The sequence below is a fragment of the Cervus canadensis genome, chromosome 17 (assembly GCF_019320065.1).
Source record: "Cervus canadensis isolate Bull #8, Minnesota chromosome 17, ASM1932006v1, whole genome shotgun sequence".
NCBI lineage: Eukaryota > Metazoa > Chordata > Mammalia > Artiodactyla > Cervidae > Cervus > Cervus canadensis.
Window position 1 is genome coordinate 33,714,080 of NC_057402.1, and position 12,884 is coordinate 33,726,963.

Genomic DNA, 12,884 nt, shown 5'->3' on the forward strand with positions numbered 1-12,884 from the left:
ACCAATACCATCTAATCTTCAGACAGTAGGAAATCGGGGCACTTGCCTTAATATGTTTAATTATTTGATTAGTCCCCACAGAGATTTATAAAACACTTCTCTTACTCGTCTTCTCCAAGTGCATCCCCTGCTCTCCCCACCCAGGCCCTGGGGATCCATGTCAGGCAGCCACTTCAAAGCAAAGCCCACCTCGCCCTATTTGTCCTGCTCTGACACATCCCACCAGATGCCCTTTTCTGTTGGAGTCCCTGAATCCTCCTTGGGCTCCTTTACCACCTACTGGTCAACCCTTGTGTAAACACCCTCCTCACAGCCCTTGGATGTTCACTCCCTACGTAGTAGTAGTACTAACAGTCGCTCAGTTGTGTCTGAGTCTCTGTGACCCCATGCACTGTAGCCCGCCAGGCTCCCCTGTCCATGGGATTCTCCAGGCAGGAATACTGGAGTGGGCTGCCATGCCCTTCTGCATTCCCTATGGAAGGCAACATTCCTCACCTCACTTGTATTCTGATATCTCTTCCAGGTCGTCTAGTGTGGGGTGTCCGAGCCCATGTGGGATGAGGACACCCCTTGGTTCACTGTGACTCTCTTGCAAGAATCACTATTGACCATGGGCTTTGTTTCTTTAACTAAGGTGTTATTGCTTTTTAAGAGGCTTGGGATCAAGATGTTTAGAAACAACAATTTCTTTGATTCCATGAATTCCCCCATTTTCATGATGGGGACACGACTGCCTTTGCCTGTCTCCATCCCACAGGCTCTTCTTACGTGACTGCAACAAAGGAGGTCTAGGGCCTCCTTCTTTAACCTGGGTGAGGGGAGCTCTTGATTGCTTTAAGCAGTGGGATATGGTAGAATAGGTGCCACATGACATCCAAGTCTAGGTAATGGAAAAGCACAGCTTCTAGTTGGCTCAGTTTTTAGGAGATGCTCACTCTGGGGAAACCAACCGCTGTGTTATGAGGGAGCCATAGAATCCCATGAAGTGAGACTACTTGAGGGGCTCTTGTGGAGAAAAACCAATGTGCCGAGTGGATAGCCAGCACCAACCATTGGGTATGCGTGAGCAATCCTGCAAGTGATTTAGCCTCCAGGCTTCAAGCAGCCCTGATGCCAAGGTGAGTAGAGGAATGCCATCCACACTGTACCCGGACCAAAATGCAGATGGGTAAAGCAATGTTGCTGTTATTTTAAACCACTGAGTCCTTTAGTAAGGGGAATAAGCCCTCTTCAGCATCACTTTCACACCATTATGTCTATTCCACACCATGGATCTTGTCTTTATAGTTTGATCCATGATGGTTTATCTCCTCTACATGAAGCAAGGAATCTCATTTCCAATATTTCTCACATTCTTGCTGAAGAAGGGGTCTCAATGCACAATCACCCTGGTGATCTCAAATGAACCACACGAAGACATTCTTTGATCTCTCATCATGAGGCCCAGGTTTCTGGGGCTCAGGCACCTGAGGGCTTAAGGACTGGCTGATGGGACCACCGGCCCTGCCCCCACCCCGACCCCTGCCCCACCCAATGGATGAAAACTCAGCAGACGCTTTAATTAAATTCAAATTCACAGTCCACTCTGACTCCAGAAAAGTGGTTTGAGGCTTTCAGAGAAGGCTCACATGATAAAGGCCAGAGTATGGGAGGGGACAACTCAGGGTTAAAAGACCAGAAGGAAGCAGCAGCTGCTCAGAGCTGGGCAGTCTTCCTGGAGAGATGGTCCTGTTCTTGCTCCTGGTGGCCCTTCTTCTGTCCCCTACTGGGGAGGCAGGTGAGTGATGGTCCCACCCTCAGAGGCCCAGTCCCACCCCACATGGATGGACCTGCTCAGACAATACCTTCATGCACAGCCTGGGTCTGGTCCATCTAAGAAATTATCTGAACTCAGGGAAACCGTGATCCCATCTCCCCTCGTCAAACTTTGGCTCCATGAGCACAGCGGGCAGGCTGGAATCTTTCTTTCAGGGAAGATCATCGGGGGCCATGAGGCCAAGCCACACTCCCGTCCCTACATGGCGTTTCTTCGGTTCAAGATTTCAGGGGAACCTCACATATGTGGGGGTTTCCTTGTGCGTGAGGACTTCGTGCTAACAGCAGCTCACTGCCTGGGAAGGTGAGGAGCAGGGCCTGGGCCTCCATGCCGCTGTTGAGCTTCCCAGGGAACCCTCTTAGAGCTGTAGACGTGTGCACCCAGGTAACATAGGAAGCTATTCAGAGGACAGGTGAGCACTGGGGAGAGAGGGACAGGTCAATGCCAGTTGCGCATGGAGGGAAGGGACTGATCAAACCTGGAACATAAGGAAACCAAGGTTGTGGCCTGGAGCCCACAGTGCAAATGTGAGAAATTCCTGTTTTCCTTCGAGACAGTCAAGCTTGTGCAGGACTGAACACCCTCCATGGACTCCAGGAACTGCCACCCTGCCCAGGCTGCCAGGGAGCAGACAGTTCAGAGACACTCAGCCCCAGGGCCCATCACCTAGAATTTCACCACACCCTCCCCCTGCCCCACCCCAAGTTTTGCCCTGTCCCAAGCTGAGCTCTTTCCCCCGGCTCCTGGGTCGTTTCTCCTGTGACACCCCCCCTCTCTCTGCTCTCTGTGCAGCTCAATTGATGTCACCCTGGGGGCCCACAGCATCATGGAACGAGAGCGGACCCAGCAGGTCATCCCCGTGAGGAGAGCCTTCCCGCACCCACATTATAATGATAAAACTTTTGAAAACGACATCATGCTACTGCAGGTGGGACCCGTGGCTGCACTGACTCTGGGACCCTTCCATCCAGGGCCCTGCATTCCCCATGACCTCATTCCTGACCCTCCTCCTGTATGACCCCTTCTGTGGTCCCAGGGCTGTGAGGAGGCAACCCCATGACTGTCCTGCGGCCTCTGTGGGCCATCAGTAGGTGAGAATGCTTGTCCTCTACCTTCAGCTGGCTTGGAAGGCTGACATGACGGATGCAGTGAGCCCCATCAGTCTGCCCAGGAGCTTCGAGAAGGTGAATCCAGGGATGATGTGCAGTGTGGCCGGCTGGGGGCGACTGGAGGTAAATATGACCTCTGTAGACAAACTACAGGAGGTGGACCTTGAAGTCCAAAGTGAGGAGAAATGTATCGCTCGCTTCAGAAACTACATCCCCGTCACGCAGATATGTGCTGGAGATCCAAACAAGAGGAAGAATTCTTACTCGGTGAGATCCCCAATGTTATCCCGTAAAACCCTGGGCCCAGCTGAGCTGTGAGGACAGGGGGCTGTGGGAACAAAGCCCGTCCCTGTGCCCGCAGCCTGTCCTCCTATCTGGTCTCTGTCCTGTGTCCCTGGGGGGTGAGCACTGCTCCACAGTCTCAAATGGGCAGGGGCTTGCTGCAGGTGGAGCAGCAGGATTGTCAATGCAAGGATGAAACCTCGGGACCAACAGGACCCTGAAGTCAGCCAGGAGCCCTAACAGAGACCACCCACCCCAGGGTGGCAGGGAGACTGGACCTGAAGAAGGTGAGTCAGCTCTTGCTCTCTCTGCCCGCAGGGTGACTCCGGGGGCCCGCTCGTGTGTGATGGTGTGGCCCAGGGCATTGTGTCCTATGGAAGAAAAGATGGGACAACTCCAGATGTCTACACCAGAATCTCCAGCTTTCTGTACTGGATCCAGACAACAATGAGACAGTACAAACGCCAGGGATCAGCCTGAGGTGCCCCCGATATTGACCCTCCATCTTCCCTGGGATTGGAAGCATTGGTCAAAATGTGTGGAGGGAGGTTGCCTGGAACTTATTAAACATTCATCTCTTGAGCAGAAATCACTGATTCCTCCTTTATGCACGTATTTGTTAGCCACCTTCTCTGTCAGGGAAACATCTGTTCACAGTTCTGATCTGTCAGTGGCTTCCCCCACCTCCCACCAGCACATACACTGCCTCTCCCACCCCCACCTTCCATCTCTGGAATAAAAACACCTGCTGTACCGACAGCCAGCTCCCTCCAGTCACATGTCCCCAGTGCCAACACCCCTCAGGCTGCCTGTGAGTTCCATCAGAGAAGGGAGACCCCTCCTCAGGAACACTGGACCCCCTTGTCCATGACCCTTGTGTCTGATCCATATGCCCTCCTCCTCGTCCACACCTACTCCCCTATCCCCCATCCCAGTACCCAGGGGGCAACAGAAGAGAGTCCAGATTTGGAAAGGGGACCACCTGAGAAGCTCTGGGGTTGAGGGGGGCACTTGTCCACCCTAACAGAAATGGGGAGATTTACCAAGGTGTGACTCACCCCATGAGTGTTCCCTCCCCGTGTCAGAGGAGACAGAGATCAGAAGCCTAAGAAAGTTTCAGGAGGGCTTCAGTATTCACAAGCTCAGCTCACGTGTCTGTCACAGTCCTGTCTTGGAGTCCCGGGCCCAGGGCTCTGTGCAGCCTCTGGTGTCCTGAGGGCACATCCTCCTTCAGCCCCAAATGACCTTGAGGGAGCTCTTCCACCTTGGGCTGAGCCAGCCTGTCCCATTTCCGTCATTCCCACATGTATGTATGTTTCTATAAAGGAAAGTCATAGTAACAAAATTTTTTAGATTCAAGGTATCCTAAAATTTCAAAGGTGGCCCATACCCAATAGCTTATTGAATAATTTTTTCTCTTTTATTTTTCAGTAATCTTTGAATTTTCATGTAAGAATCTATTCAGGAAAGTAATCTCATTTTAAAAACATGAAGCTTAGAGAAGGCTGGGCTAAAGAGAAGTGATTTGCTGGACGTTTGCATGGTGAGTGAACTTCGACCATGGCAAAATGTATTTTGCGTGTAAAAGCAACACATATAATCATATAGTAAGTAAGTGTTAGTTGCTCGGTCATGCCCGACTCTTTGCGATCCCATGGACTGCAGCCCACCAGGCTCCTCTGTCCATGAGATTTTCCAGGCAAGGATACTAGAATGGGTTGCCATTTCCTTCTCCAGGGTATCTTCCCCACCCAGGGATCGAACCCGGGTCTCCTGCACTGCAGGCAGATTCTTTACCAACTGAGCTACAAGGGAAAAGATAGCTAAATACAGGACATATAAGTAAGAAATTTAAAATGGCCTACAATTTCACCACCCTCAGATCATCATCATCAATGGTTAAGCATGTTTCCTTCTGGTCTGTTTATTCATAAGATGCTCTTGCCACAGCTCACTGGGACTTGGCTTGTTTAGAACTCCTCATTCCATCCTTTCCACTCCTCTTTCTTCTGTCTCATACTGGTGACAGTGCTGGAATCATCTGCACATGTTCAGCATGGCAAAGCCCAGAGACACCAGAGACGTGGTTCACTCGTCTCTGGACTGAGAAAATTAGCGGAGAATAATTATTAGGGTGATCACCATCACTTATCTCATCACCGCACACCAGTAACCAGCATTTCTGGACAGGAAGGCCCTTCCCCTCACAGGAACCCTGATTTGGATGGGAGAGCACCCAACTCAGCTCAAGGGATGCTGGATACCTCAGCACAAGCCAAGCCAGTCAGGTCACCGAATGCTGAAGGACCCGGTGATGGTGGTTTTGGTCCAACGAGTATCAAGTCCAAGACTTTTGTTCAGCATAGTGGAATAAAAAAAATTTCTGTCACAGAATATTTACATTTGAAGAGCTGATTTTAAACACCACAAAAATGTGAGGCTGGAATCCTGGCAAGATAGGAAATGGGGTTGCTGTTTGGTTCCCTTTGGTGAGTTCAGGTCTATCTGCTCCCAAACCAAGTTCAGCCACTTCCTCACTCTTGGCAACAAGCAGATCCCTCATCATAGTCCTCACCACTTGTTCTCTAGCCACCTATTCTAGGGCTACCTCTCCCTCCTGTCAGCTTCACAGGGGCAGCAGCTGAATCTCCCAAATCCCTGAACCTCCCCTATTAGTAATTATGCATGATATTATCAGGATCATAAAAGTACCAAGAGTGGAGAAATGGAGATTCAATTACTGAGGGGCTCCTGGGGATCCAGCGCCTCTTGGTGTGATAGGGAAGAACTTCGGTATTCTGTTAGTTAGTCACTAGTGGTATATTGCCTATAACACTAATTATACATGATGGCACATCTCTGGGAACGCTGGCTCCCAGGTAATGAACGTTAAGCTAAAATACCTTTGTTTAGCTCACAGGAAACAAGCCCACTGATGAAAGAAAGCAGGACAGAAGAAATTAACACAACCGTCCTGAGGCTACTGGAACCAGGAAATGTTTGACTTTACTCGGTTCCCTTTTAGTATAAAAGTAGCCTGAATTCCAACTCAGGCTAGGTGGTTCTTTGAAACATGAATCCACCATCTTCTTGGTCTGCTAGCTTTCTGAATAAAGTTGCTATTCCTTGTTTCAGCAACTCATCTTGGGATTTATTGGCCTGTTGCTTAGCAAGTAGTACAAGCTTGCACTAGGTAACACTAGTGCACTAGGTAACACACACCACAGGCGTCACTTTCTTATTCCTTCTGCTGAGTCTTTGTGTGCGAGTGGGGTGACGGTGTCATTCTCTCCTAATCCAGGGCAGAGAAGGTGGTCATCTGTGGCATGCTGACACCTGGCTAGGGGGAAGCACAGCTCTCAAGGTCTGTGGGGGCACTGAGCCTCCCCTGCTTCCTTCTCCTGTGCTTTTGCCTAGAAGCAGAAACCCCAGCAGCTGTGACCTGGACAAACCTTTGGAAAGATGCAGCTACTCCTGCTCCTGATGGCTGTTTTTCTGCCTCCTGGGCAGGGACCAGTGAGTGAATGCCCATTCCTGAGGGTGTAGCCCATCTCACTAAACATCCCGAGTCCTGACCCCTCTGTGCAGCTCTAATTTCTGAACCAGGTCCCATTCCAACGAAGAACACAAATTTGATGCCACATAGACGCTCAGCAAGGAGAGGTGGCAGGCAAGCAGGAAGATTGTCACTAAGATCTTTCATGGGTCTCAGCCTCTCCCTCACCACCAGAAGAATGGGTTGTGCATTTGGTAGAGGATGTGAAGCTACAAAACACACGTAAGTAAAATCCCTCACACCAGCCAGGAAGAGACAACTCAGACAAACCAACCACAGTATGGGAGTTGTCAGTGGACCCAGCTTATAAACCAGTGCCTTCCACCCCTCACTCCTGTCCAGGATAGGAGGCATGTGTGCGATTGATTGAAGGTGATAGATGACAGCACCCAGAGCTCTCCAGGAGTCTTGGCTCTTTCCCAGGCCCCGAGCAGCTCACTTTCTGCCCCACCTCCCCCATCTCTCAGGCCCTTAGCTACACCACTGTCTCCACCCACCCCGTGACCTGAAATCCCAACAGTACTATCCCCAACAACCTCAGCCAAAAGCTAATGGGAGGCCACTTGTGCGGTCAAAGAACATTTTCTGAGATCTTGGGATTCGTTATACCCTAGGACATGAGCATTTTAGAAAACTCACCTCTATAAGTTCCTCATGCAAATGCACGTTAATTTCACAATATTCCTGAGAAAGCTCCCAGAAGCCCTGCACTCATGTCATTGAAAAGCACAAGACACAGTGTCACGCCCCCAGGGCTGTCTGTCACCCCAGTGTCCCCTCAGCTGCAGCCCTGCCCTGATGTCACCGCCCGTCCCGGCTCCTGGGCCGCATCTCCTGTGACTCCAGGCTCCTCACACCCCTGCTCTGCTCTCTGCAGCTCAGTCAGCGGCACCCTGGAGCCACAGCGTCAAGGAGCAGGAGAGGGTGCCGCAGGGCCAAGTGATTTTTTCCATGGAGAAAGATGTGTCCTTACAGACACCATAGAGACATTTGTTTTCCTAAGCACCACTTATTTAGGAGGAAAAAAAGAGTCTCTCACCACTCTGCCATAAAACCATCATAAACCAAGTTTCTATATTTGTGTAGAATGTCTCACATTGTCATTGTGTAGAACGTCACACAATGTGTGCGGGGTCTCTATCTTGTGATCGCTGTTTCTATGGCGCCATCAGTACCACACTATCTTCATTACTATGACTTCATTTGCTAAAGCAAGACCTCCCATCTTATTCTCATCCTTTCAGCCTGTCTTCTCCAATGCTGGCTACTGGTTTTCCACGTCTATTTAGAACCAATAAAGTTCTGTGAAATACTTCCTGAGTACAATGAATCTGTAGATCACTTTTGGGGAATGAATACCTTAAAAATATTGTCTCTTCCAAACATGAATGTGCAATATCTTCACGATTCATACTTAGTTATTTCACCATTTCCATGATTTTAATGTTTTATTCAAATTTCATTTTCTAACTGTTAGGTAGTTAGAATAGGGAAAAAGAGTCCAAAATGGCCGTGGCTAAAAGACCTGGAAGGGAAAGCCCGAGAAAATAGAACAAAGAATAGAACAAAGAAAGGTCCGAGGTGGAGTGAGAACCTCAGGTAAGATAAACAAAGCTCCTGCCTAAGCCCAATTTACATAAGACAGGCCCAGGGACAGAGAAACATATAAAAAGAGGAGCCAAAGCCCTCTTCTCACCTTTTTTTTTGCTCCCTCCCTCTCCCCCACACGATGGGGCGATCTTCTCTTCCCACCTTGCGTCTTTGGATCAACGTGCCCTCGCGCCTCAAAGATGGATTTTCCTGCTATTATCTAAATAAATAGAGCTGTAACACTGAGCTGTAACACTGATTTATTTAAGAGCTGTAACATGGTCTGTTTGAGACCTGAGAGCTATAACACGGTCTGTCCTCCGAGAGCTGTGACCCGCCAGGGGGCTTTAATGTCCGTCACTCCAAATTTTTGTTGTGACGACACAAAGAACCGAGGAGCATACACTCGCGTGACATAACTATTATCATATATAGAGAGATATGATTAATGTTTGAGTTGATTTTGTGCCCAGAAAATTTGACAATTACTAATTGTAATAATTGACCTGCAGGTTCCTGGCTATTCTTGTTGTATATTAGGTCTTGAATATTCAGTTTTATTTCCTCCTTCCCTGTCTTATACCTTTTACTTCTAATGCCTGCTTAACTGTAGCGGCTAAAATCTCTAGTATATTATTGAAGAGAAATGATGATTATGGCTATCTGTGTGACCTAGTATTGTTTGGCTCTCGAATAAAAATCATTGAAAATTTCATCATTAATTATATTGATTGGTGTGGGATTTTTGCAGGGATCATTTATCATTATCATTAAAACCCTCATTTCAGGAAAGAGGCCCGGCTTGGCTGCCGGGGAGGAGGTGCTGGCCCTGCAGGCCAAAGTCGCGCAAGGTGAGGAGGAGCTGAGTTCCCTGAAGCAGAGGCTGGCGGCAACCCTTTCGCGGGGCAGGAGTCAGCACGCTGGTTTCCGGTGTCGCCCCTGCCTCCCAGGGCCGCCCTGTCCGGAGAGGAGATCCAGCGCTACAGCCGGCAGCTCATGCTGCCAGAGCTCGGCATGCAGAGACAGCTGCGCCTGGCGGCCGCGGCCATACTCATCATGTGCTGCGTGGGGCTCGGCTGCCTGCTGGCGCCGTACCTGGCCGCGGCGGGCGTCGGCCGCCTGGGCCTCGTGGACTATGATGTGATCGAAGCGAGCAACCTGCTCCGCCAGCTGCTGCACGGGGAGGCCCTGGCCGGCCAGGCCAAGGTCTTTTCGGCGGCCGCCGTCCTGTGCCGCCTCAATTCGGCGGTGGAGTGCGTGCCCTACGCCCAGGCGCTGACGCCGGCCACGGCGCTGGACCTCGTCCGCCGTTAGGACGCGGTGGCCGACTGCTGCGACAACGCGCCCACCTGCTACCTGGTGAGCGACGCCTGTGTGCTCGCCGGCCGGCCCCTCCTGTCCGCCAGCGCGCTGCGCTTCGAGGGCCAGCTCAGGGTCTACCACTACGGCGGGGGGCCTTGCTATCGTTGCGTGTTCCCCCGGCCACCCCCGGCGGAGACGGTGACCAACTGCGCGGATCGCCGGGTGCTCGGCGCAGTGACCGGGGTCCTGGGCTGCCTGCAGGCGCTGAAGTGCCGAAGACCGCTGCGGGCCTGGGCCCCTCTTACAACGGCCGCCTGTTGCTCTTTGACGCTCTCCGAGGCGATTTCCGCTGTATCCGGCTGCGGAGGCTCAGGCCCGACTGTGCCGCCTGCGGGGCTTGTGACAGACCTGCAGGACTAGGAAAGCTTCTGGGGCTCCTCGGCCACGGATAAGGGCCGCTCCCTCCGGTTGCTGCGCCCGGAGGAGCGAATTTCCGTCATGGACTATAAGCGACTTCTGGATTCTGGGGCACCCCACCTGTTGCTGGACGTCAGGCCTCAAGTGGAGGTGGACATCTGTCGTCTGCCTCACGCCCTGCACATCCCTTTGAAACTTTTGGAACGGCGGGACGAGGAGAGCCTGAAAGTCTTGGGAGAAGCCATCCGGGAAGGGAAGCAGGGCGCACAGGAAAGGGCGTCTTTCCTCATTTATGTGATTTGCAAACTGGGCAACGACTCCCAGAAAGCCGTGAAGGTCTTGCAGTCCTGGACAGACTTAGACTCTTTAACAGTTAAGGACGTTGTAGGGGGGCTCATGGCCTGGGCCGCCAAAATCGATGGAACATTCCCGCAGTACTGAGGTGTCCGGTGGAGTCTGACCAGCGAAGGGTGTGGGTTGCCATGTTACCTGAAGGTTTTTGGCCTTTGTTTATTTGCATTTGTTTTTTCCAGTAATGTATGGAAGAGCCTGGGATTCTACAGTACCTGTGATTAGGTGGACTTCTTTTTATAAGGATCTCTTAAATTGTAATTTATCGAATGATGTCAATATTAAGGGGTGATACCATTGTTCCCGTGAACTGTCTTGTGTTTGCAGCACTTGCTGCAAGTGGTGTCTTGAACAGGTGAGATACAATGTAAGTGACAGGGCTTTGTGATTTGAACTCAGGTCATTTGCCTGTGCTGCCCCCTCCCTCCCCCCCCGCCCCCCAATAAAAACCTTCTCAGGATGTGAGGGCGATCTGGTTGTAATACCTGTCGCCCCTTTGATCGCCAGGGTTGGTGCGACTGACCTGGCTAGCTAGGCGGGTGTCTCCTTTCTCCTTCATTGCTCCCATGAGCATTTCTCCCGAAGCTGTGCCCTGAGTGAAACCGGACCGCCATCCCTGGTGGAGTAGGACGGGTCTTCAGTATAGGGCCTGGGAGTAGCTGTGCCTCCCCGATAGAACCTCCCAGCAAGCTCCCAAGTTTATTTGCTCTTTAAATTGTACATTTTAATGCTTGGAAAGGTGTAGTAAACTTAATTGATTACAGATAAAATAGTTAAGCTCAGTTTATTGTTTACTAAGACATTTTTTGGATGTTATTTCTACTTCAGATGCTAAAACAAGTTCTAGAGCAGTGGTCCCCAACCATTTTGGCACCAGGGACTGCTTTCATGGAAGACATGTTTGGAGGAGGAGGGGCGGATAATTTGGTTTCCATCACCCACCTCTCTACTTTGCAGTCTGGTACCTAACAAGCCACCAACCAGGACTGGGGTTCTGGGACCCCTTTTATAGAGAAATCAATATTTAAAATGTAGATTATTTACACGTTAAAATGCAAATTACCTGGGACGTGGTCATTTTATTGTTTCAAATTAATAGCCAAGTAAGATACTTACAGTCTAGCAAGATAGAAACCATCTTTGTAGTTTGTCAGTTTCTTTAATAAATCACTGAATTTTTTTCTAGGCTTAGCTTCAGGTTCCACCTTCTGTTGTGCAAATAGAAATTTCTAAACTGTTTTGTGTGGCTTGCTTTGAAATCTTTGGGTCCAAGTCCCAACTTTCTGCCTTCCCCTGTCCATTTTTCAATGTTCAACCTGTTACTTTAATTTTTTGCTTTACTGTGTGGCCAGGATGCCATATACAATATTAAAGTGAAATAATAAACATTTCTTCTCTCCTTTGAAAAAAAATAAATAAAACCCTCATTTCTGTTCCTATTTTGTAAAGAAATTTTTTAAATGAAGGATAGTGAGTTTTAGTAAATACTTTTTCCCCCTTCAGTTGAATTATCATATGGTGTTTCTTCTTTCACCAGTCAATGTGTTGTGTTAGAGCAATTGTGTTTTGAATGAAAACCACTCATCCTCAGAAAAACCCAAATTAGAAATGATCTAATACTTTGGCTTATGGACTGATTGGATTACATCAATACCAGAATATTAACCCATAAAGTTTTCCTCCCATATTGTCATCACTGGGTTTGTCATGTAGGTTTTGCTAGTCTCTTAAGGAAAATGGGTAGCATCTACTTGCCAACAGAAATTGTATATCATTATTTAAGTTGTTTTCAAAGATTTCCAGGGAATTATTGTGAGCTTGCAGCTGTCCTTGATGGACAATTTTTGAAAATGGAATCAATTCATGTAATGTTTTTAGGAAAATACAAACTTCCTGAGTATGTTTCTTTAAGTTATATTTTCTAGGGATTTGTAATTCCATGTGAATTTTCATGTAGATTCCACGTAGATTCCATGTAGATTTTCAAAATTGTTCACTTCCCTGTAACCTAGAGGTTAGCATAGATAAGATTTATGTATATAAATATACATACATATATCTCCCAGTTAAAACTCTTTCTTAGTTCACCCACCCTGTGGCTATAATTTTCACTATCTCAATAGTGTCTTTCAGCTCAGTCCAGTTCAGTTCATTTGCTCAGTCGTGTCAGACTCTGTGACCCCATGAATCACAGCATGCCAGGCCATGTCATGTCCATCACCAACTCCTGGAGTTCACCCAAACTCATGTGCATTGAGTTGGTGATGCCATCCAGCCATCTCATCCTCTGTCCTCCCCTTCTCCTCCAGCTCCCAATCCCTCCCAGCATCAGGGTCTTTTCCAGTGAGTCAACTCTTCGTATGAGGTGGCCAAAGTATTGGAGTTTCAGCCTAAGCATCAGTTCTTCCAAAGAATACCCAGGACTTGTCTCCTTTAGGATGACTGGTTGGATCTCCTTGCA

At 49.2% G+C, this 12,884-nt stretch overlaps 1 protein-coding gene and 1 pseudogene across 3 annotated transcripts; both read left to right on the forward strand.

Annotated features, from left to right (window-relative positions):
- The first annotated feature begins 1,644 nt into the window (after positions 1 to 1,644).
- Positions 1,645 to 3,789, forward strand: LOC122455266 (duodenase-1-like). Of its 3 annotated transcripts, XM_043490254.1 has the most exons (6): positions 1,708 to 1,777; positions 1,972 to 2,119; positions 2,609 to 2,744; positions 2,935 to 3,048; positions 3,151 to 3,192; positions 3,526 to 3,789. In XM_043490254.1, exons 1-6 carry the CDS (start codon positions 1,723 to 1,725, stop codon positions 3,685 to 3,687), a joined length of 657 nt encoding a protein of 218 aa, XP_043346189.1. In that variant the 5' UTR covers positions 1,708 to 1,722; the 3' UTR covers positions 3,688 to 3,789. The 3 variants fall into 3 exon arrangements, with proteins under 3 accessions (XP_043346188.1, XP_043346189.1, XP_043346190.1); XM_043490253.1 differs by having other exon boundaries at positions 1,645 to 1,777; positions 2,935 to 3,192; positions 3,526 to 3,779; XM_043490255.1 differs by lacking the exon at positions 3,151 to 3,192.
- A 2,266-nt stretch (positions 3,790 to 6,055) lies between these two features.
- LOC122454925 lies at positions 6,056 to 11,497 on the forward strand (annotated as a pseudogene).
- The last annotated feature ends 1,387 nt before the right edge of the window (positions 11,498 to 12,884 follow it).